The 25,563-nt window shown below is 36.0% G+C and overlaps 1 protein-coding gene across 1 annotated transcript; it reads left to right on the top strand.

The window, feature by feature from the left end:
- The first annotated feature begins 10,288 nt into the window (after nucleotides 1-10,288).
- Nucleotides 10,289-24,560, top strand: LOC140142277 (solute carrier organic anion transporter family member 5A1-like). Its single transcript, XM_072164244.1, has 9 exons — nucleotides 10,289-11,049; nucleotides 12,357-12,707; nucleotides 16,289-16,453; nucleotides 17,086-17,332; nucleotides 17,969-18,128; nucleotides 18,925-19,106; nucleotides 21,244-21,308; nucleotides 21,938-22,140; nucleotides 22,582-24,560. The coding sequence occupies exons 1-9, from the start codon at nucleotides 10,644-10,646 to the stop codon at nucleotides 22,651-22,653; spliced, it is 1,851 nt and encodes a 616-aa protein (XP_072020345.1). The 5' UTR covers nucleotides 10,289-10,643; the 3' UTR covers nucleotides 22,654-24,560.
- The last annotated feature ends 1,003 nt before the right edge of the window (nucleotides 24,561-25,563 follow it).

Here is a 25,563-nt window from a genome sequence, read left to right as displayed (position 1 = left end):
GTTAAGTTGGGAGAAAGCAGCGCAAGGAGAAAGCAACGCCATTTTTGTGTGAGGATTTCATACGCAAGGATATTTATAAACCCAAGTGTTCACTGGACTTCGCTGATTTTCGCAGGACAAGTGAATAAGGATATATTACATCAGTCGTCCAGAACATTGCAAGAACTTTATGATCACCAAGAAGACGAATGCTGGCTAAGTACTAAATAGATAAAGAGTGTTTATATTTGATTATTGTGTATGAGCATTTGATGTCATATATTGTATCAATCATAACGTGCTTTCAATTAAAGACTTAGATTTTGTTAGCTTAATCAAACAGTGTATTTGTGTTGTGCATTCGTGTGAGTTCGGATAAAAGGTGATTTTGGCCTTGAGTCAAGTACGACTCGTAACAAAATAAATATAGAAAGAAATATAGAAAGAAATATAGAAAGAATGAAAATTATTAAAAATTGATATTTTTGAGATTTATAAGTCCTCAAACTTTACAAATCTAATGATATGTACTTAAATTGTATGTAGCTGGGAGGAAAGGCCGACGATCATTTAAAAATTATGACCTTTCGTATTGAAGATACACATACCATGTATTCAAAATACAATTTGATAAGTCTGGCGTGTTCTCATATTGTCCAAGAAAAAACATTGTTCAAAGGTTGCATCCGAGCCCTTAAAGCAAAGTTGCACAAAATTGCAAAAAAAAAAAAAAAAAAAAAATGAAATGTCAATTTTGAGTAGCTTTGCACAATTTTGCGAAATTGTTGTCACTCTGACAATGTTTGTCACCTTTGGGCAATATCCCCTCTGACATGGGGAAATTAATCAGAACATAATTATGCATAACAAATCTCCAAATTACTCCTAATTTAGGTCTAATTTTAGGGTCATTATATTAGCACTGTTAGGTGAGATTTTCCCGTGTTTACATCCGACTACTATAAACCGCGTGTTGACCTCGTATGTTCATGCGCACACATTATCGTAAACATCACTCAAATTTTCGCGTTTTCTTTTCAAATTTGTAGAGATCTCAATCACAAGTTCTAGTAAACACGATTTTCAACACATACAGTGACATAATGGCTAAGATTGAACCGATTTTGCACCATTGTTATTCAAAGTTGGCACTATATATAGGCGTGATAAACTTTTACCGAAAACCGGTTTATGGACAGATTTAGTGGTAATGTGTCTAATATAAAGTAACCACCCTTTTTAGGTTACGCGGCAAGCGGCATCAAAGTCTGGGCATAAAGCGCACCACCATTAAACGTGGCATTGAAATACACAGAGAAAGGCGCACTTTTGGATCGCGTTTTGGCAACCAAATGAAAGCTGACCGTGTATAGAATATTAATCTTTTAACAGTGTATATTAATACACACCGACTATTTTGCCGCAAAGAAAAAAAAATGCAAATTTAATCCTGAAAATCCCTAAATTTTTGAAACCGGACGTTGTTCAAATTTGCGCCAAAACTTCTTCTCTAAAACAAATGGAACTCTTTATTATATTTTTTTTCATGTAGACACTTGTCGGAAGCAAATTAGGTGAAAACGTGAGTGAAAAAACCCACTCTGTATAACGGTATACATTAAAATTTAAAAAAAATCCGCCCTATCCCAACTCCCATGCCCCCGGGAATCTGATTGTTTATAGACCAAACGGGTATTAGACCAAATGGTTGTTAGACTAAATGGTTTTAGACTTATTGATTATTAGACCAAATGGTTATCGGACCAAATGGTAATCGTACCAAATGGTTATAGGACCAAATGATTATTGGACGTACTGGATATAGACCTAATGGGTTTAGATTAAATGGATATAGACGAAATGGTATTAGACCAAATGGCAACCCCCCCCCCCCTAATTAGCCCACAAGAAAGACGAGTAATTTGATATAATTTTTTTATCTCTCAACAAGATTGAAACATTTTAAATGTTTTACCCTTGTAACGTACCCTGCAATTTGAGTCCACTCCCCTCCCCCTAACAGTGATGCAGAGGGTATATCCTAACACCTCTTGGTAACAAATGAAGAGCTTTGTTTCAAAACCCCTTACATCCACTTGCCCAATTTTGAGAACACATCACATAATCATAAAAAAGATCACTGATATAAGGGGTTTTTCAACAAAAGCAGTTTTTGGCGAGATGCTTGGGTAGAATGGAATGAGCTTCCCGCCAAAAACTGCTTTTGCTGCAAACCCCCATATATCAGTGATTTTTTTTGATGGTTTTTTGATGTGTTCTCAAAATTGGGCAAGTGGATGTAAAGGGTTTTGAAACAAAGCTCTTCAAATATTGGTAGACATGAGTGTTGAACTCAATGTAATGCTTCAATTCAGTGCGTAAAATAATTCAGCTATAGTTGTGAGGAGGGAGCTCTTGTAAAATCTTTTTTGTTAGGTGGTTCTGAGGGCTGATTAACACGAAACCTACTTTAAAATGCTGCAAATATTGCACAGAAGCAATACTATATCCAACCGAAATGTTAACTTCTGAAATGTTTTACTTAAAATATTATGTCTGAAATTAAGAAAATAAAGACAATTTCAGACTCCTTAACCCCATGAGAACTACCTGCCGATTGGCCAAAAAGAAGTTTTCATTATCAATTGGACCAATCTGCAACATTGGTAGAATAATTTCACCACGCAAAAAATTGGGATGAATTATTTGCAAAGCTCCATTCTGATTGGTGATCAAAGTGAAGATATCACGTAAATGACTAATCAGAGGCAATGTTAGATCGGCAGGTAGTGCTCATAGATAAAGGGGGGGGGGCGCTAATCATGATATTTAATAATACATGAAGCATTGTAGATATTGAATTATTTATTAAAACTTCTCTTACATCTGCATGTGAGGGCGTTAATTCGGTATTGAACTAGCAATGTTCTTTACCAAATATAAATTTGATGTTCAACAAAACATTTTCAACTGGATTTCACGGTTCATGTCAGACCAGTCTAACGGAGTTGATTTTTGCTGAACCATGAAATGGTATCAGCCTATATGAGTGAATGTTACTAGCTTACTTACTAGCTTACTAGCTTACTAGCTTACTAACTGACTAACCATTTGGTCTGAAATGGACATATCTCGAAATGCCACGAAGGTGTAACCCCCCGAGTGGTGTCAAATGGAAGAGAAAACATTAAAGAATATAATAAAGAAACACAGGGGGTGCTACTGCTAATAGTTTTAAAGTTGTGGTCCATTTTGATTCAGAAGTCGCCCAATTGGGCTACTAAATCACAGATTTGCACTGGGAGACAGCTTTTCTGCTATTTTGATAACAAGCATATTGTTTCCAAGAAAGTGAAGTAAATATTGTGAAATTCGCAAAGTATTATTAAAAGGACCTTAAAAAGTATTTAAAGGACCAAACTGGACATGTCTACGTCTACTGGCCCAGTGGAATAACCCATTTTCTGGTTAGTATTTAGATCACAGGAAATTACAGTGTCCCATGATGCATTTATGAAAATACACACTAAGGTTATGTGGTAAATGCTATAGTTGCCTCTGATTGCACAATAATGGTGAATACTTGTGCGGTGGGGGCTTGGTGGTCAAATGTTATTCCTTCCCATGATGCATTTATGAAAATCAATACATACACACTAAGGCTACAAGGTAAATGCTATATAGTTGCTACCAACATTTTGAAATATGTCCGATTGAGCTACAACAAATAATCCTTGATATAAGGGGATCATGAAACATCATCTGAGGTCATCCAAGGTCAAAGGTTAAAACTGCTCCGATGTGGCTGTAACTCTGGGAAAACAATCCCCGGCTCTTGGGGAGTATGAAACAGCAAAGGTCATCTGAGGTCAAAGGTCAGGTCAAATTTAAAGTCGCTCCGATGTGCCTGTAACTGGGGGAAAACAATCCACGGCATTTGTGGAGTATGAAACTGCAAAGGTCATCTGAGGTCAAAGGTCAGGTCAAATTTAGAGTTTCTCCAATCGGGCTGTAACTTGGACAAAATGATCCCTGACACATGGGGAGTATAAAACCGCAAAGGTCATCTGAGGTCAAAGGTCAGGTCAAATTTAAAGTTACTCCGATTGGGCTGTAACTCAGGGAAATGATCCCTGACACTTAGCGAGTATGAAACTGCAAAGGTCATCCAAGGTCAAAGGTCAGGTCAAATTTAAAATTGATCTGATCATGCTGTAACTCAGGGAAAACAATCCCTGACACTTCAACAAGTATAAAACTGCAAAGGTCATCTGAGGTCAAAGGTCAGGCCTAGGCCTATACCACAATATGCTGTCGAAGTCACATGGTTCAGCTATGGTGCGGTAACCGCTCTAGTTCAGTGGCAGAACAGATATTAACAACTTCAATACTAGTAAGGTAAGGTATGACTACTACCAGATCAGGACCGTAACTGTGTTTGGCATTCGCCGGTCTGGTTTATAAAGTTACAAGCCAGACAGAATGTTTTTTAGTGAATTTGGAGCATGTATAATTTTTGCCACCTGTATGAGTATGTAAGGGGTTTATGGGTCTTTTTTTTATGGTTCACGCGTGTTCCAATATAGCTTGGCAGGCAAATTTGTGAATTCAGCATACCCGAATTAACCAAAATAATTTGGTTGCCAGCTTTTACGCAAACTTGCCGCTTGATGCTTATTGTGACTTGTTCTTTATTAAACGGTAAGCAGTAAACATGATTTGCTTGTGGTTTAACCGGGTTTCTTACTGAGCATTGACTGGTAGTCAGGGCTCACATCTCATGGTTAATTTCCCATGTTAACTGCGACCTAATTTTGCTACAATTAATTAGTTTGCATGTAATATTTGATGGCCTTGAACTTGGGTTTTTGTGCCTCCCACAAAGGGAGGGGCAGTGAGTATTATTTCGGCCCAATTTTGTTGGGATATATGCTCACGCAGGGCGCGAAAATATTCAGTTTCATACTGTTTGAGGTGAAAGTTGACACAGTGGGTTCATTTTGGGCGAAGCGTATACTTTGTTCATTTTGCGCGAAGCGCGCAAAAATTGTACACTATTTTATACCCAATCAAGGTGTTTATTAAATATGACCGTATTTAAACAGCATAAGATTAAGGAATCTAGCGAAACTTAGTTAGAGTTCAGACTAGATAACCTTCGGACAAGCAAGCGGACCTTCAGACTAGCGGAACTTCACGCTAGCGAACTTTTGGGCTGGCAGTCCTTCGGTTACAGTCCGCTTGTCCAAAGGGAAGGCACGCAAAGGGACACGTACACTATACATGAGGAAAAGGAGGCCAGTAAACAAGCTGGAGCTATGCATCCATACCGACCATCTCTCGTTTATCCATCGTTGGAAAATCCACCCTATGGAAAACATCTTCATAATCTTACACACAGAGGGAGTGTGAATTTCAAATGGTAATACCTGTTTTGGTCACTCCATTTAAAATGTACGCTGTGTGGAAGATTAAGGTCATATATTCCATAGGAGGTTGTATGGATTTCAAAAAAGGATGATAGCCAAATATACAAAAAATATGTTTCATATGTTAATGGCGACAAAAGAAATATTAATATTAACGCATACTATTCGGATTACCATACCTATTTGCCACTTTCTTTCTCCTTTTCTTTCATCTCAATCTCTCTCCTTCTCCTCTCCCACTATCCCTATCTCTCTCTCCCTTCTCGTCTCCATCCCTCCTCCTTCTCTCCTTCTCTTTCTCCCTCACTCTCATCACTCTCTGCATATTCTCTTACCCTTTTCTGTTATTATCTTATGCCAGATAGTAGAGCTTGACAGGAGAAGGAAGCCAATGACGTCAAGAGAAGTTCTCTGATTCATACAATACTACATATACATCAAGTTACCGTTAGAAATAGCATTTGTACATGAACCTGATTTTGTGTCATGTTTTATGATGGCCTTTTCTTATCAGCATTGGTCTTATATAAAACTATAGAATACTTGGCAAAGCAAAACATGGCTAATGTATGTTTTCTTCTGCTTCTGCTTTGTATTGCATTAAGCAATGCTAGCAAAAATAACTCTGTGATAGTAGCAATCAGTTGCAGTCACTATCTGAGGGTTTGTTTGATAATTTACATGATTTGAAGATGCGATTTGGCTCTAATGAATTGGTCACTCTTCCTTCTAAACTATTTATCCAGACACAAATGTTAGATTCAATACATTTGACTAAAAATCAAATTGTTTCTCTTTTGCCTGCAGTATTTCATGGCTTACATCAATTGAAATATTTAATCATTTCTCATAATCAAATCAAATTTATAAACAAAGAGCAATTCTATAACCTAACAAGTCTGATCACATTGGACCAATTACATCTAATAATTCCAGTGACAAAAGTTCTCGAAATATATCAAGTGGAAGCGTGATAAGCTTATTGGAACTCAGCGTCAATTTCCGTAAGTAAATTAATCCGTCAAACAAGCCTGCTTCAATCGAACTTAGTCCATTCCTATCAATATTTAATTCTTCCCATTCAGTTTAGGCCTAAGTCTTGAAATAATCCTATTGGTAAAATCGTTAAGAAATCCTTGGACAAATCAAAGTGTACCAAAAGCATATGCACTAAACCATGAAATAATTTGACAGGTAAGGTTATCAACTTATTTTCCGCAATGTCAAGATACTCCAAATCGTCAAAACCATGCAAATAACCTATGTATGCTGGTGTGTTCAAAGATTTGTCTGGATTACGGACTCTAAATTTGAATGCGAATAAAATTATGTTGCCATTTGATATATTTGATATATTACAAGGTCTTATGGGCATAAATCATTTGTTCTTAAATGCTATAAAGCTTACATCATTCTGTACAGGTGAATACGCGCTTTCCAATGTGGTGACAATATATTTAAGAAATAATAGCGTATCGTCATTGGGTAAGAATTGTTTGTACAATATGACCAAATTAACCGATTTGGATCTATCCTTAAATAAGATACAATGGCTATCCTCTGATGTTTTTGCGGATTTAGTGTCCATAAGAATATTGAAATTACAATTTAATCGTCTTGCCTTATTGCATGATGGTATATTTTCAACATGTGTTAGGCTATCGTTTCTGCAGCTTTCTGAGAATAAACTTGCTTCACTCCAACATAATATATTTGACGGTCTTGAAAGGCTCTCTACTATAAAGCTTGGTGGTAACAATTTGTCGTCATTGCCTGTCAATGTATTTGGTACCAGCCCTATGTTGCGGGAATGTTCCTTAATAGCAATCAATTAACACATCTACCAGAAGATATATTCTTAAATACGACTTATCTCCAATACCTTTATTTAAACAATAATTCATTCACGTCCTTTTCAGATGACATTTGTTACTGTTGAAAAATTGATCGAACTTCACATGCAAAATAACGAGTTGTCCTATTTACCAAGAAATATCGAAAAATTAAAACATCTGCGAGAACTGTATGTAAATAATAACAATCTGACGTATTTGTCTGAGGATATGTTAATTAACTGTGAAAGACTGGTGTGCCTAACGTTTGCCCAAAATAGTTTGCAGAAAATGCCAAAAAGCTTTTTTAAATCACTTAGATACTTATCTTTTCTGAGTGTTTCAAACAATCAGTTGTCGGCATTACCAATTTTGGAATCCATTCCACGGTTGTTTGATGTATATAGAATTGGCTTCATTATTAAGTAAATACAAACTATAGGTGGCGCTATTTATCATAAATCATATTTCTTAATTTGCAAGGGTTAGGTAATCAATACTGCCATTTACACAGGTGAAATAGGTGAAATAAGCAACAAAGAAATTTTCTAAACATATTTCATCAAAAAATTAATTTCATCAAAAAAGGAATTATTTGTATTCAAAGCCTGAAAGAGTATTTTTCATTATCTAAATAGTGCCACAAATCTTGTCATAAATAGATACATTTTATATCAGAAAAAGCTTGTAAAATGCTGTGAAAGTGACTAATGTTGTAAATAAGGGGATATAAAAGTTGAAAATGACTCAAAAGCATCTGTAAACATTAGCATGATACCGCTTTCTGTTTAAGCCTAAAATTGGGTTGTACATGATGTTTTGTTTGAAAAACTAATAAATGATCACATCAAACAACCGTGATTCCTTATAAGTACTTGTATTTTCTGGAGGTTAACGGAAATACTCTAGAAATCTGGTGGTGTTAAGTTCAATACACCATATGTACGTGCTCTCTATTTGGATCATAATGAACTAAGGGAGCTAACAGAAGACATACTACATGACAAACCAAGATTGCTACTTCTTGATGTCAGCTTTAATTATCTCAGTGAAATAAAGGCCAATGTTTTTATTAACCAAGTTATGCTTATAACGTTGCGAATATCAAACAATCGTCTGGTACGGCTATTTCCTGCTTCATTTACGGGTTTACAGAACGTTAAAAGCCTTTGGATGCAGCACAACCGATTGCAAACATTGCACGAAGGGACACTTAACAATATAGTATCCTTACGCTTCGTCAATTTTTCACACAACTTAATTACCAAATTGTGGGATAGGCTTTTACGACGGGAATTCATAACAATTAGTGGGTTTTTAGCGGGTTCGCCGTCGGACAAGTTTAGAACTGTCAAGCTTTCGTCAGGAGTAGCTCTGACTTCTTCAGGACAATTAAAGTACCTAAGAATGAGACATGTAGACCGCCCCTTGTCTACTGATTATTTATTTCTTCAGGCCTATGCCTATGCGGGGTCCAGTTAATGACAAACGGTGAGGCAGATACTGCGTCAGATATGCTTTGCGGATGCGGCCTATGTAAGCCGGGGGTTTTGCAGCGCCTATAACACCCAGTTATATTCACTGGTCATACCACTGTGTATCAATGTGGAGGCAAATCAAAAGTTATATCCAGGTTGCGCACCCCATCACTTAACCAACGACGGGGAGGCACCCATCCTGTGTTATATTGTGGTATTTAGTTGTTGCAGGGTTTTCATTCTCACCTGTCAGACACTATAAAAAGGTGTTTACAGCCAAATGCCTCAAGCTAATCACATATCCATCCTTCTCGTTCTTTCTAGTGATAACAATGTTAACCCAATATATTACGTGAGAATAAGCACGACCATTATTCGTATGGGCACTTTTAAGAAAAATGTTTTAATGTGACTGATGCTGCCAAAAACATGACATGGTGTGCAATTCCAATTGGTGATCTATTCGTACGTTATCTGAAGTTTTGAAGTTACTGAAGAAACGAGAGAAACTTTATCACACCATTAACGCCGTCTAAGCTTCAACGTTTTTCTTCAGCTTAGGCCGAGTAAAAAAAATACATGTTTCTCGTCCGCGCCCTCCTCCTTTTTTGAAGATTTTTCACATTTCTTTTTATTTTGTAAACTTTCAGTTATAACTTGTTGAAAAAGATGTTTCAGAAGTTGAAACTTTATTTTACAGCTTTGTAAATGCATAATACATCATTTAAGAAGAGTTTTATGATCACTAGAGGGGCCTGCCTCTCAAAACAATAAAATAAAAAGGGCCTCCTCCTTTTTCTCAGATATCAATCTGTATGTCGAATACCCAAAATATGGTACCAAATACAGGTATTTTGTGTCGTTTTCCAATAAAAAATAGAAAATAAAAAGCCCCTCATCCTCAAAATTTAAAAAAACCCGGACGAGAAACATATTTTTATTTTTACTTGGCCTTATGTGTAATACCGATTGCATTTTTACTATATATAATTTTGCAGTTATCATGGTTCGTCATTGAATATTCTAACCAAGGTCATATCAAGCACGTGGCTGGTGGGAAAGTAATAATAATAAAATAAAAACATTTTATAGTGCTCAACAAAATTAAACTTCTATTTGTAAAATTGTACTATTGTGTGTGAAAGCCAAATAATGAATTAAAAAACAAACAGATTGAGATTCCAAGAAATTTAATAATCAAGAATCTTGGAATATCAATGAGAAACTTTCTCGACCGACAGCCAAGGATTCTCGATTTCTGAATTGAAAAATTGGATTATCACTGAACTGAAATTACCGCGTCAAGAAACCACTTTCACTGTTTGGAAAATCTGGTTTCTTTGATTATTGACTAAGAATCCAAATCTGGGAGAGGAACCGGGATTTTTCGATCGAGAAACCATGCTTCTCGACCGATTATACATTTGTCTTGCCGTGTGCTCCCAATTGCAGTATCTCAGGTACCACATTATGTAATTGGCGACAGAGTGTTGTCACTTGATTTCCCACTCCAAAAGCTTCCTGCCCTTGCAAATTGCAACGTGTGGTGCTGCTGCTTACTACCGTGTTGACGTTAAGCTTCTGGAAACTTATATTTGATATTTTAAAGTTCAATTTAAGCTGTGTTTATTTAACTTGAAATAAAGGACCATGGAAGAAGACCAGAAAAATAACGACGGGGTCCAGTTAATGAAACACGGCGAGGTAGGTACTGCGTCAGATATGCTTTGCGGATGCGGGCCATGTAAGCCAGGATTTTTACAGCGCCTATCACATCCAGTTATATTCACTGGTCATGCTGGCTTACTTCTAGCGATACACCTTTGTGCCCTGTTTACTTCAATGGAATACTGACGACCTTAGAGCGTCAGTTCCAACTATCTTCTTCTGAAGTAGGCATACTGACTGTTCTCAACGATGCATCAATGCTATGTTTGATTGTGTTGGTCACATACTTCGGTGAAAAATCCCATCGCCCAAGATTGATTGCTTGTGGAGCACTTGTAATCGCAGTAGGTCTTTTCGTCTGTTCCTTACCACATTGGCTCTCAGATCCGATAGATCCTCAAAGTCTTATCTCGGGAGGAGTATCAGGTGGAGGAAGCCGTCAGATGTCAGGTGTTTGTACACTTGGCGACAATGTAGCAGATAGCCAAAATTCAAGCACTATTAATAAATGCCAGACAGAATCCACAGTTGATGGAATGGGACCAGTAAAATGGATTGTAATTGGTCAGATTATTTGGGGATGTGGTGGAGCGCCTTTGTTTCCTCTCACATTGTCTTACATTGATGATGCAGTGAAGAGACATAAGTTTACATCTTACACAGGTAAGTTTGATCTTTCAAGTAGTTCCATTAGATCTAATGGAATGTTCCGATGAGATGGACGAGATTTATTCGTTATATCTTTATATTAACATGTTGAAATATCAAACAATCTACTTGACGAAATAGAATTTATAAATTATTAAAAGGGCATTTCGTGATCCACAACATCATCCCCACTTTTCTCAAAAAAAGTTGAGATTTTTATATCTTTGTATGTTTTTGTAGTAGTAGTAGTATATTATTATTAGTATTATTATTATTATTATTATTATTATTATTATTATTATTATTATTATTATTATTATTATTATTATTATCATCATCATAAGGGTTATTATTATTATTATTATTATTATTATTATTATTATTATTATTATTATTATTATTATTATTATTATTATTATTATTATTATTATTACTTTACATGATTATAATAAAAGCTTATAGCTATGATTTACGCATACAATATCACGTACTACTCGGTATAAAAATACATAACTCAGTGAACTTAAGTCCTATATACCGGAAAGGCCTTCAGATTTTATCCATAGTATAGGTCAACTCTAGAAATACTCAGGATTTCCGTTAACCTTGTATTGTTGTGATAACTAAATTACGTAATCACTGTTGTCGAGAGTTGTTCGTGTTTGAAAATGTTCCTCTCATCTGTTGTTTTATGATATAAAATTTTCAAAATTACACAAAACTGTCATTGGAAACATTGAATATGATAATCAAAAATTATAATTTGAAATAGAATATATTACTTACTACAATTCTGAATAAAACCCCAAATTGGTCTCATTATATGTATATTGGTCACATTATATTTTCTGCAGTCTCAGGGTGTCCCAAAAATTTGTACCGTAAACAATTATAAAAAAAATTCAATAAAGTCAATAATATTATATAAATAGACCTTAGAATGGAGTGAAGCAGAAATTTGATTTTCATCTTCTCATCCAAAATTGTTGTTTAAGAAAACTCTGTCCAGGAATTTAAAATCGGGACAAAATACCTTTCGAGACGGAGAAAAAAGTATGCTTTTTATCTCTTGCATGAATATACCAAATTTACAGCACTTTTAATTAATGCATCTTTGAAATCTCATCGGGTCAACCATTGACCTTTTTGTTTGATGAAAAATATCTTTTGTTCTGAACCATCGATTGAAGTGAACAAAAAAAAGGATTCAGACTATTCACAAATATATGATACTAACATACTAAATCTGGATCCTAACTGTTGCAAAAGAATTTATTACTTGTAATAATACATGTCAAACTTTCTGAACGATTCCTTCACAGCCCTTATGTTCATAGCCATAACAATCGGACCCATTTGTGGTTACTTCCTCACATCAACCGCTACTGCTCTATATGTTGATTTTGATCGCGTCCCTTCTGACCTGATTCCTGATCTTCACCAATATGATCCTCGTTGGGTCGGAGCGTGGTGGCTTGCGTTCCCGTTCTTCAGTGTGTTCCTTATCGTTGTCGCCGTGCCGATGTTTTTCTACCCCAAAGTGATGAGACGGAAGGTGTCGGACGACAAAGACGAGAAGAAGGAAGACATAGATGAAGATGACATGAACACGCTTCCAATGAAAGGAAAAATATTCCGTGATGCCTCTGGTGGAATCATACACGTAATCAAAGGTATCATAATGAACTAGTTTTTTGTTTGTTTGTTTGTTTGTTTGTTTGTTTGTGCGCGCGTGTGTGTGTGTGTGTGGGGGGGTGTGGTGTGTGTGTGTGTTTGCTTGTTTCTTTTATTTCTTCTTCAACATGAGAAACTCAACCAGTTAAAATTATGCTTACTCGTCTGTTCTTCCTTGAGGCCTAGACTTTCAACCCGAACCCTGAAACATTGGTGCTAGTCTTATTTTCAAGTGTAATTTCTGCGGACAAATATTTTAAAGTACCTATACAATTAAGGGATCTGGAATGAGCGTTTTGAGCATTTCAACAGTATTTTTGTGGGACATGAGAGCACATCAGACATATCGAATTGCATTCTGAATACGAAGAATGTCTTTCTGATATCAAATAATTTTAATTTTTTGAAATTCACGATATAATGCAAATTTTATGACAAATTATTAAAATTTGATATTTTTAACATTTTTGATATATAACAGTCCTCGAAGTAAATTTTATAAATCTAATGGAATGAAATATTCTTAAAGTGAATGTAGGAAAAGCCGACGATCAATTGAACATTTTGAAAAAACTCCATATCTTCAATACGAAAGGTCAAAATTTTCAATTGCTCGTCGGCATTTCATATCACCTACATGCACTTTAAGTACCAATCATCAGATTTATAAAGTTTACTTCGAGTACTGTTAAATATCAAAAATATCAATTTTTAATCATTTGCCATAAAATTGCGAATTTCAAAAAATCTAAATTATTTGATATCAGAAGGACATTCTTCGTATTCAGAATGCAATTCGATATGTCAGATGTGCTCTAATGTCCCACAATAAATGGTCAATTCCAGCGAAAGGGACAAAATTCTCTCTATGTTAACTTTCCACTTTAAAATGTCATTAATAAAGGAAATCACGTTATTGATGGAGCATATCATGTCACGTCCAATGTGCTCTCTTTGTGCATATAGGCCTTTACTAGCCAGTCATACCAGGGGACAAGTTATGATGGCTTAAATGAATTGGCGTTACCCACGAATTCAACGATAAAGCACCATATATGTCATTGAATGTCCTTCAATCAAAATGAAATTATTACCGTTAGAAAGACGTTTGCATGATCTCTCATCATATGTAAAACGATTGAATTCCACCAAAGTTTGTGGACTCTAGAGGCCATTAAGTCAATTTGGCTAATAATTTTGCTACCCGCGTATCAAAAATAAAATGATCGTTCTGAAAAATGTTAAGTGAATATGCCATAAATGACTATATCATGAAACGAAGTTTCGTTCTATAATTCTGAGGTCCAAGTGATTATTTTATGCAAATACGTTTTACCCATAAAATTCCATAAAATCAAATTTGACGTTACCCACGTATCAACTGTTACCCACGAGTCCAGCAAATATAATTGCCATAACTTAAATTAACATTTAATGACTTTGGACACTGAATTTAGTTTGACAAGCGCTTAAAATTGTAAATCGTAAAAATACGTTCACCGCTTTAAAAAAGAATCTACGACGGTTTAAACTTTTGTTACCCACGAGTCCCGAATAGATGATAACCTTGAAAAACAAGGAGATTGTTTATTTTAAGTTTAAATCAGCACATATTCAAGCCATGGGTATGGTATAATTTTTACAGTACTTACAGTTTATGCACCTAAGAAACGCAAACCCCAAACGGTACTATAGTACTTATAGCTTTACCCACGAATTCGGCGTTACCCACGAATCCAAGGATTTACTGGCAAATTATATGTTTCTTATGCATCTTAACATTTTGAAAACATGCGAAATAGGTTCCAAAACAGTCCTGTTTAATAGCGTCCTCTTGAAGGTATACTGAAGCTGTATCATGACGTTTTGATTGATTATCCTAAATTTCCATTTTTTGGGTAAATGCAATTGGTTAGAGAAACGGGAATCATTGAAACACAATGGAGGAATAACCGCATGATGGTTTCCAACCTTCTGTAATATTTTCTATTTTGCCGCTTACCAATACATACCTTCAAATATGTGTTACCCACGAACATTTTAGTTACCCACGAATCCCTACTTAAATTACAGTTAACAATGTATTGATAGTGTTTTAGTTCATAGGAACTCTCAAACACGAGTTAATAGAATATTGCTGCATGGAAATATGGAATGATTTTACTAAAATAATAATATAAAACTGTTTGCTCTGTCTATTTGAATTTGGCAACTTCATTATTCTCAACATTTTACACCCAAAATGCCATAATGATCCATTATAAATATTCCATGTAGTTTGTATTTTGATTAAAATTCATTTTAGTGCCATTGCAGCCTGAATTATTGACATACGGAAAAGTATTTTTATTTTTATTTAAAAAAATTAATAGGAATTGCTATTTTCCAGACGCTGTTACCCACGAATCCATCCAAGATCCTCATCCTGCGACGAGATACAAAATCTAACTTTATATTTATATGAAGCATTTATTCTAATCTTTCGAAATAATACAGTAATGTTAAATGACAGCCACTTTGGAAAGAGTTCGAAGAATTGACACAATCTTAACTGTTCACCTGGTTCTTTCTTAAAATTTGCAATAACCAAAATATTTCTCTGTAGATATATGTAATAAATTCTATTTTACGTTCAAAGTCTTCACCGATTTCTAGTGTATATGAGTCACACATAAAATATTGAAAGATATTAAAGAAAGTGAAATTTTATGGCGTACAACAGGTGAAAAAGGCTTGAATTCGTGGGTAACATGCATATGCGCATTTAACACTTTATTTGGTCTAGCAAGAAAAGTTATTTTTCAATCCGATGGCACTTCCACCTGATGATTCACTAGATATGATCGTCTCATTTGATAAGTCTAGAATTGAAAAGGAAAACATTTTCAAAATGGCCCCCAGAGAGAATTGTGTCCCGCTTTGGCTGGAATTGACCAAATACTGTCCAAACGTTCATACCCCCATCCCTTAATGAAGTCCAAAAACACATTTTCGGCTCATAACATTTGTTTATTTTGTAACAGGACATTAGGACTTGGGATAAGACAGACATTGGAAAAACGTCGGTGTATCGTATTCACAGGCAGAACACTGAGGTTTATTCCACAGGACGTTTCAACCAATGACAAGCCTTTATTGTGTCCATTTGTCTGCACTGCGCGTGCGCCACGCCACTCAGCGGCAAGCGGCATTGTAGTATGAAACCAGCATTACATTGGTCTGTTATCTGGATAAGACTATGGACTTGTTGAGAATGTCTTGGCTTGAAACTAGATACACTATAATTACATGCTGACACCACCCTATCAACTCTACATACAAAAATAGGACTAACCAGCAGTACTATCACCAATTACCGGGATGTAGCAACCGACAAAATAAATACAAAAAATCGTGTCATTACTCACCTTCTTCTTCTTCTTCTTTGGTACTGCATTTGAGAAAAAGTCTTCTTGAAGAGAATAAAATGTTAGTTCACAAAAAGGGGGCATCTTACTCCCTTTCACATGAATGAGACGCCAATATTGAGTTTATTTTGGGCCTTAATATTCTTATTTTTATTTTTTACCTTGTAACGTAGATTTACTTTCAGCAATCAATCGACTAATCCGCAATGGGCCTCTCATGATGGTGTGTTTTGGGGCAGCAGCTGAAACGGCAATAGCAGTATCACAAGAAACATTTGTTGTGAAATATCTGCAGACACAATTTGGGATAAGTCCAGCAACAGCTGCTATACTAATGGGTACGTATTTCAACTTACATTTTATTTTGGCATTGTACTTATTGGTCCTAGAATTTTGCTATAGAAATATTGAACGGGGCTGATGACATGATATTTTTACTCGCACCTGTTTGACTGTCGTATTTGTCCTAGAACTTACTAGATTATTGAACAGAATGCAGCAAGAAATTACGTCATGTGTCATATAAGCACGGTCAAATTTCAACGTATTAGTTTTCATTCAAGTTGACCAAATTAAAAAATGGCGAGTGGTATGGCAGGGGCTATATGTTCCAATTTTAGCTAAAACACTGCAGTGGACTTTCTAACATTAATCTTATTGTTTTATCTTTATTTATTTATTGTTAATGTGCGAAGGAAGCTAATAATTGCGTTTTTATGTCCATGTCCCTGTCTTGGGGTTCTTGAATTAAGGCCAATAGTATATCTAAACGAAAGTTTTGGATGTTTCCTCCTCACGAGAAAAACCATACATATTGGGTGCAAATGCTGTCCTTTATCTCAAGTCTCTGGATCTCTTTTATATAACTCATGCATTCCTCTTGACTCACACATAATGGAAGTGTTGATCTGTCTGTTTCCCTTTAAAGTACATTCATATTGTTTATCGTTTATCTTTTATCACAATTCAGGTGGACTAATGGTCCCATGCGTTACTATCGCACAGATAGTTTCGGCGGTAATTTGCAGACGATTCAAACTTGATACTAAGCAATGTGCTGCCTTTATACTCATCTGCCATATTATCGGTTTCGCCTCAATGACGTCAACGTTGTTTATAGGATGTGGGAATACCCCTATAGCAGGTGTCAATACTGCATATCCGATGGGTGTTGATTCCGTGACTGCATCCCCAGATTATATGTCAACAACACAGAGGTAAGAAAGATCGAGTTTAATAGGCCAACTGGTGGCTGTAACTTCTTGTTCAACGAACTTAGCCGTATGCGTGTGTAGTAAGAGCTAAAGCTCCTGATTATTTAGTTAATATCAATCGTTCACCTCTAGGGAAAATGTTATAGATCTGACTGACTTACATGATCTCAAAGGGAACCAGTATAAGACATAATACTGGATACTGGCATACTAACAAATAGTTTGATTACATGCTGCCTTTTTTCTGTGTTTACTTGTTTATTTAAATTTCGGGTCTGTTTCAGTTGTATACCGAGGGTTGAGAGCCAGAAAGACTCAAATCACAATAACCTGCTCCCACAAAATAAGCATAAAGTCGTCAGAGCACTGTAGAAGATACAGTTCATTAATCAAGACAAAATTCAATAGAAAACAAAAGACACTGTGAGGAAAATATTGATTTTTGTAGACCAAAGCAAGAAGTCAACTTCATGATCATTTTGTGAGAGCTGGTCATAGTGAGTTACGGCTTTTGGTTCTGAACCCTCGAGATGATCAGTACAGTGACTCGAATGAAAGATTCTTTTTTATATTGATTATGATTAATTTTGATACTGTGTTCTAAACATTCATCACCGTGTTCTTATCTGATTAAAACAGGCCTCAGACGAAGGAAGTCTTTAAACATGTGAGCACCTGTAATATGGACTGCGAATGTGCAGATGAAATCTTCCAGCCAGTTTGTGGATTTAATAAAATTTCCTACATATCGCCCTGTCGTGCTGGTTGTGTGCAATTCCACTTAAATGATACGGTTAAGGTAAGGGATATGTTTTTGCCACGAAGTGTTACTCATATGGACTTTACACATAAAAGAGGCTAATTCAGGTGCTGCGTCTTGTCAAGAATACTCGCAAATTGATTGGTTTTGGGGTTATTACACCACACAATAATGGATTTATGATATAAGAAGCATCTTTAATTTAGGCAACGGCGGCACTGTTGATGTTGCTTTGATCTGGATATGTGCGTTCGCGTATTTGCATATGCATGATTAAGAACGGGTCGGTAGCTTCAGATGTTGTACATGTGCTTTCCGTTCATTTTAAAAATTATAAATATACTAAACTGAATTTGAGAAAAAACAGCCGGTATCACTGTCGATCCAATATCGACACGATATTGGATAGGCAAAAGACAAAATCCTATCTTTTATTCTCTAATTCTGCGATATCTAATCCGGAGCTGGATCAAACGAAGCCATCGGAATCAGCATATAGCCCTCTTCAGCTAACCCCTCTTCAGCTAACCATTCCGTGACAAATGTGTTCGCTGCCTACATCTGCCCTAATACACGTCTCGCGTTTTGTACGGCGTTTTACTGAGATGTTGTAAATAGCTAACGAGGGACATTGACGTTTGCAACTAATGTATGCTACATCGTTCACATTTAAGCGTTTAAAGCGACGAAACCAGAATGTGTAAGGTAATGTTGTCGAGAATCTGACCAGCAGACAAGAACTAATACTTTGGTACAAAGACTCAACATTTTTAGTTGAATTATGATCAGGCAGAATATAATAATATTCATTCATTTTTTGTTGTTTTTGTTTCAGGAATACTCTAACTGTGCATGCATTTCTCCCGACGATAGTCTCCTGGACAAGAAAGCAGTACCTGGCCTTTGTCGGGGTAACTGCAATACCAATAAGCAACTGATGATATTTATTATAGTAAAAATGGTTGCAGTTTTTACGATGGCTCTGACTTTCAACCCAATAGTGTTTGTCACTTTCAGGTAAATGGATAAGTATACATGATTTTTAGTGTCTTCAAAAATAAAATATCTATAGTGGATTCATGTGCATGTCGAAGATAAATCTTATCAAGCGCGATAGTGCCTTGTCCGAGTCAAGTAGAACACTGAAGAACGTCGAATACCTGGATCCTGAGTTTCTCTATTCATAACAATAGATACAATAAATACACAGCTCAGGTTAATTCATCTCATTTTTCTACAATACGGATTATTGGGTTGTTGGAAGGAATATCGGTCAAAATTACTCACGTTCCAATAGAGAAACTCTGGATCTGCCAATCTCCCCTCGCGTTCAGCATTATAACGATTTTTCTAAACATATGACACACTTCAATGCAAGCAAAATGTATCATAATTGTGCTGGTTTCTTGATAGAAAAACGTGCTTTCTTGCCGGGAATCTATGTTTGTTGACAGACATTCCAAGATTCTCGAACGCAAATTTTGGAACCATGACGACAAATAAATCCATGGTTGTTGTTTGATTATTAAAATTATTAGTTTGTTTGTTGGAGCAGGGGGGGGTGTTTAGTTGTTTCTTTGTTGATATGTTTTGTTTGTTTTTTAATCAAGAAGTCAAGAATGTGGTAGCTCGGCGGAGAATCCATTGGAATCTTTATTAATTTTATTGAAAAGCCTGCCTCTTCTAAATGCGAAATTAGATACTATTGAATTGACAAGAATGTATAGTTTATGATTTATTTTTACAAATCTGTTATGTTGAATCATCCGTTACCAATGAAAACTGATTTAGGAGTACTAATTTTGATACAGCTTGAACAGGGCTGAAAAGATGCTGAAACAATTATTGCAGCATAATATCCAATAAATCATATACACTGAAAGCCGAACTGGAGTCTAGGTGACTCTAAAAGTAGAGTCCAGCCACTCTGCGACTCTATGTCTATAATGACTCTATATTGGGAGTCATTTGACTCCCTTGAAGAGTCATAAATTTCTTGACTCCGATGAAGAGTCACTGTTGATGACTCTACACAGGAGTCGTTTGACTCCCAATATAGAGTCCCAGATTTACCCTGACTACATCACAGAGTTACTCCGACTGTCCGAAAAAAGACAAAATAATGATACACATAGATGTGCATCAAGATAAAAATTCAAAGTGTAGACTTACCGGAATAGGAGACTTTACTCTGAGTTTCACGCCATTGGCGATTGTCAACGAACGATGGAGAAAATTTTTGACCACCATCCCTTGGAAAGAATATACATTCCATGGTGTCAAGAGCCAAGCAATTGAATATATGAATACAAAAACCACCTAAGTCCATACTTTGGCCAAATTGAGTTAAGCATGGGAAAGTGTTGCTATACATAGGCCTGTCATATGCATGAAAGAACAACTCAAATTCATTCTCTGTGTCTATTGGGCATTGAAAAATAGCATGTATGAAAGAATCACCCAATTCCATGATTTGAGTCTTGTAACACATTGATTGAAATCCAGTATGTATAAAAGTCCACTTGTAACACATTCATTGCTAGAGAATGACTTTGAACAAAAAATGGGTTTAATAAAGGAAAGAGTGTGGATTATATTACATGGCAGAATGCTTAACAAAATTATACATACCTGTGTGCTTTATTTTGTATTATCTTACTAGTGGTAATCTCATTCTAACATTGTTGTCTTTGTATATGATTCAAAAAACCTTTTAAGTCCAAAATTTAAATGAACCCCACGAAGTCCCTGAAATGCTAATCGTTTACCTAAACATGTTAATCCACTCATTTGCAAAAACTTACCATATTGACCAGGTAAACGTTTAACTGAAGGAATTAAAATGATACACGGGTTTTTCTCTCAAAATAACTTCGCATGGACTTAGGTGGCTTTTGTATTCATGTATTCAATTACAGAGTCTGACTCCCTTGAAGAGTCATAAATTTCTTGATTCCGTCGACAACTCTGAATGTATAGTCAATTGACCCCACAGATTGAGTCAACTGACTCTCCTGTGATAATCAAGTGACTCCTTTGGAGAGTCAATGCTAGTTTACTCCACTTATAGAGTCACTTGACTCCATTCTGGCTATCAGTAGGTAATGATCACTGAGTAATGATACTGCTACACATTGTATGGTGTTTTGCTTAGGTTGGTGGAAGCAGATGACAGAGCCGTTGCTCTAGGACTCAAGTCTCTCATAACCAAGTGCTTAGGTAAGTACAGATTTATGACTACCTAATAATGTGTTCTGAAAACTTTAAAATTATACCTATTAAGTCTTTGAAAGAGATAGCGTCATAGCAAAAATGTCTCTCCTTTTCTTTAACGAATCATTGTTAATTTACTTGCATGATTGTGATCATTCTAATATTTGTATGTATGGCCGGATTTACCACAGGGCACAGTGGGCCCGAGCCCAGGCCCCACGATCTAGAGGACACACATTTTGTCCTAATTGCGCCCCATTTTAGCATCCTAATTCTGCCTCATTTTAGCAATGAAATGCAAATATTTGCTCGAGGGAATTCTTTTGAGCGCAAGGGATACTCTAAAACAACTTCGATCCGAAGAACCAGGGCCAAATGTTACTCAGATTTGATCTTGATATCACCAAAAGCGATTAGCATCTGAAGAAGATCTGAAGAAGTTCTTTCAACTAGACACACGTCTAGAGTATCGTCTGTATTTTCTTTATCCATTTTGTTGCAAAAAAGAAAAAGTCTATTTTAGGGTCGGTCGAGTTACGCCAATCAAACACTTTTTTAGGCCTTACTGTGTAAGGTTCAACCATGAAGTGACTCGATTCCTTATAACCTTCTTTATCATATCTTTGTATCTGCAGCATATTTCCCTGCGCCAATCCTTGTAGGTATGTCTATCAACTCTACCTGTATCTTATGGCAGTATACATGTGGTAATCGTGGTAGTTGCTGGTTATACGATGTTGTGGCTTATAGATATCTGTATCAAGGTATCCTGCTGGTACTCAAGTCTCTTTCCATAATCTGTTACGTATTAGTCTATGTATTCATCAAACCGAATAAGGTGAGAATTCCCATCGAAAAATGTTCGGAATAAAACAATGTACATTACATGTTTCATACACATATCAATAGTGTAGCCTGGATTTCTCATGGTGTGGGAGAGGAGGGGAGCCAAATATGGCGAAAATGGGCTAAGATTAAAGATGCCTAAAATTTTAATGTCCCACTGGGGAGCAAAGATTATTATTATTATTATTATTATTATTATTATTATTATTATTATTATTATTATTATTATTATTATTATTATTATTATTATTATTATTATTATTATTATTATTATTATTATTATTATTATTATTATTATTATTATTAGTGTTATTACTCATTATTAATGCTATTATCATTATTGTTGTTGTTTCGGTGGCTATTGTTGTTGTTGCTGCTGCTATTGTTGTTGATGATGATTTGGTCATTATTTCTATTTTTATCGTTGCTACAGGAAATGAAAGGAGCGGAACAAAACCAAATGTCGAGTATGAATGAACGAATGAAGGAATCTACGAAAAACTAGTATATTACAGCGCTGTACCATACTGAATTAAGGTGATGCAAGGAAGGAGAAGATATCAACAAATTAAAACATAAGTATAGGCATAGCACATACGTATTTTAAATACTGAGCTGTACAAAATTGATGTTTTTTCTTATTCCTTCATGTAATTTTACACGAAATTATGGTTAGGGTTAGGGTTAAGGTTAGGGTTAGTTTAGGGTTAGGATAAGGGTTAGGGTTAGGGTTAGGATTAGGGTTATGATTAGGATTAGGCTTAGGGTTAGGATTAGGGTTAGAGTTAGGATTAGATTAAACGAAATAATTACATGAAGGATCGACCAAAATTTAGAACAGTTCAAAAGTATGCGTTCTCAATGGAATAAATCAGCACGATTACCGGACTGAATGAAAAGTATCCAATTATATTTAATACACAACTCAAAAGATTAAAGGATTAAACTGTTGCCCCTGAAATGGGTAACCCAGAGTGAATCTTACCGACCTTCATGATTGGTAAAGCGCCAAACAATGACAAGTTGTTATAATTGCTCATTCATGTGTTTCAGAGTCCCAAAGTATATTTAGAGGGTAGACTACTTTTGAAAGTAACTTAATACTTTCGACCCAGCAATTAAATTACACTACTGCAAGTGTGTGTCCACGAAGGACTTACTTGTAAGTTAATTTACAAGTAAGCGTTTCCTTCACTGGCAAATTATGCGCAATAACAATATATGGTCAACATTAGGTCATTCGGTTACTTTGAAAGTAGATCGTTGCATGTAAGATATCTTTTATATAAAATCATCGAAAGTAACTTTCATGTAGCTACGTTTAAATTCGTTTACACAGGCACTACTGTTAAGTTTACTTTCAAATGTAGTTACTTGCGATCGTCTGTACAAGCCTAAAGTCAGCTGGACTCTGAAACACATGACTGGAGTGATAAGAAACAAAAGTTGCTAGATTGGTTGAGGACGGGATCACTGACAGAATGGGAGTGGCTTAGAGTGTCATAGCAGGGATATTCAGAAGTAGAGTGAGATTGCATGACGAGTTTCAAAAGAAAACTGTACAAAGGTGCACAATTGCCACAACACCCTGCCCAGGACCTTAACCTAAGAATTCTTATCCCCGTAAACTGGTTTTACACAGCGGTCCAACTGTGCGATGCCTTCCACATTGCCATAAGATTGTTAAATTTGTGACCATATTAATCGCAAATGTCTTCACAGTTACTGGTCTTCATGTCAGAAGACCCCTTGTGGTACTATTCTGATTAGCTGGACAACACGCATGGCAGCTCAGACACTGGAGTTCTCTTCGACAATATCTTACTAGGCCTTACGGAGTGATTCAGTAAATTCTTCCATTGGCTGACTATCTTTCTCCTGAAGGAAGTTGTTCACAGCTCAATGCGGACGACCATGGAAGTTGTTCACACCCTAGCCCAGTGCGGATGGGCATTGATGACAAAGGTGTCACCCATGTACCAGCGTAAGGCACTACAGTGTAAATAAATAAGGATTTCATTGATGTAGTGCTATTCATTAATCCCACCACTAGGACAGAAATAGAGTGCGGCCATTAATGCTAATTCTTCCCCATACCAAATGATGATTGTGTTCCACCATGTTGTCCTCTTCAAAACGCTGCTCTTTCTGTCTCCAGACTTGGACACGTGTCTCGTTTATTAAGATACAAAACCTGGGCTTGCAAGGCAGACTGGAATCCAGTGTATGAGCTACCAGGTCACATGAGACAGAGTTAATTCAATGAGAGGATCGTAAGAAGCATCAAAATTCAAGTTTTAGCACCTAATTTTGTTATAGTTCTAGATGTGTTCATAACCTGCTAGTGGTTAAGCCGAAAGACAAGTTAAGCCATTTTACATGAATCTGTAATTTTACTACTGGAATATTTGAATAGGACTTCAACTTGTCAATACTGATGTTACTGATTGTTTTTGTGAAATTTGGCTGATTTTAAAAATAGCTAACGTCAATTTTCATTACTAATCCTGCACTTATATGCAATTTACATACATTTTTAGACTCTGAATGGGTCGTTAACTCTGGTACCACATCTTTCTTCTGTCATAATGATCATTACTGTGATGACGACGTTTGAAAATGGTATGTGCACAAAATTGCACTCTTGTGGCATTGTAAAACTAGGCATCACACAGTTGGACCGCTGTGTGGAGCTGGTTTCTGAGGGTAAGATTTACCAGATTACGGTTCTGGGCTGGGGTTGTGGCAGTTGGGCAACTTTTCTAACTACCTAATGGTACTCGTCCGTCGCTCTGTACCTCTGTACAACCCTGCTATGACACTCTGAGGCACTTTGAAAAGCGTGTTCAGCGACGACGTAGCCAATATCCTCTATTGCTCATATAGATGTCACCCGGAAGCAAAGAAAATAAGGTAAACCACACCCCGGGACCACACCTTCTGACTAAAAGTTTCTTGAACAGAGCACGGATACTAAATACGCAGACAAATTCATGAATGCAAATATTCCTATATATATCTGATACTTTATTTTGACAGTTGAATTTGTTTAAATATATATATATATATTCTTGTCATCAATGGATGACATTATTTGGTTGAGTCAAAACAAAAGAACATGGACATTTTGAAGAATCAGGTTTAGTTTGGTTAGCACTATTAGTGCACAGCGCAATGTTGAACAAAAGGGAAGTCGTGCGATTTTTTGTTAAAAGTATTTCTCAATTGATTTCATTACATTAGTATTGAAATATGTTTTCATTTTTTAAAGACCGTTTAGTGTAAAATCCAAGATGGCCGCCGTGATTGAAAATTTGCCATATTTTACTCATAAATTGCGCTTTAGTAGGGTACAGAATGGAAGTCCCATTTTTAGACAAGAAGTTTTAGGTGTTTCTTTGTAGATTTGATACTG

This window comes from Amphiura filiformis, chromosome 20, assembly GCF_039555335.1.
Source record: "Amphiura filiformis chromosome 20, Afil_fr2py, whole genome shotgun sequence".
Lineage (NCBI taxonomy): Eukaryota > Metazoa > Echinodermata > Ophiuroidea > Amphilepidida > Amphiuridae > Amphiura > Amphiura filiformis.
This window is presented reverse-complemented; position numbering and strand designations above follow the sequence as displayed.

What these genes read in the sequence shown, in the direction of transcription:
- LOC140142277 (XM_072164244.1), top strand. Translation starts at nt 10,644, where the DNA reads ATGCTATGTTTGATTGTGTTGGTCACATACTTCGGTGAAAAATCCCAT. An exon ending in AATCATACACGTAATCAAAG is followed by an intron (nt 12,708 to 16,288) that starts GTATCATAATGA and finishes CTTGTAACGTAG; the next exon opens with ATTTACTTTCAGCAATCAAT. An exon ending in ACTTAAATGATACGGTTAAG is followed by an intron (nt 18,129 to 18,924) that starts GTAAGGGATATG and finishes TTTTTGTTTCAG; the next exon opens with GAATACTCTAACTGTGCATG.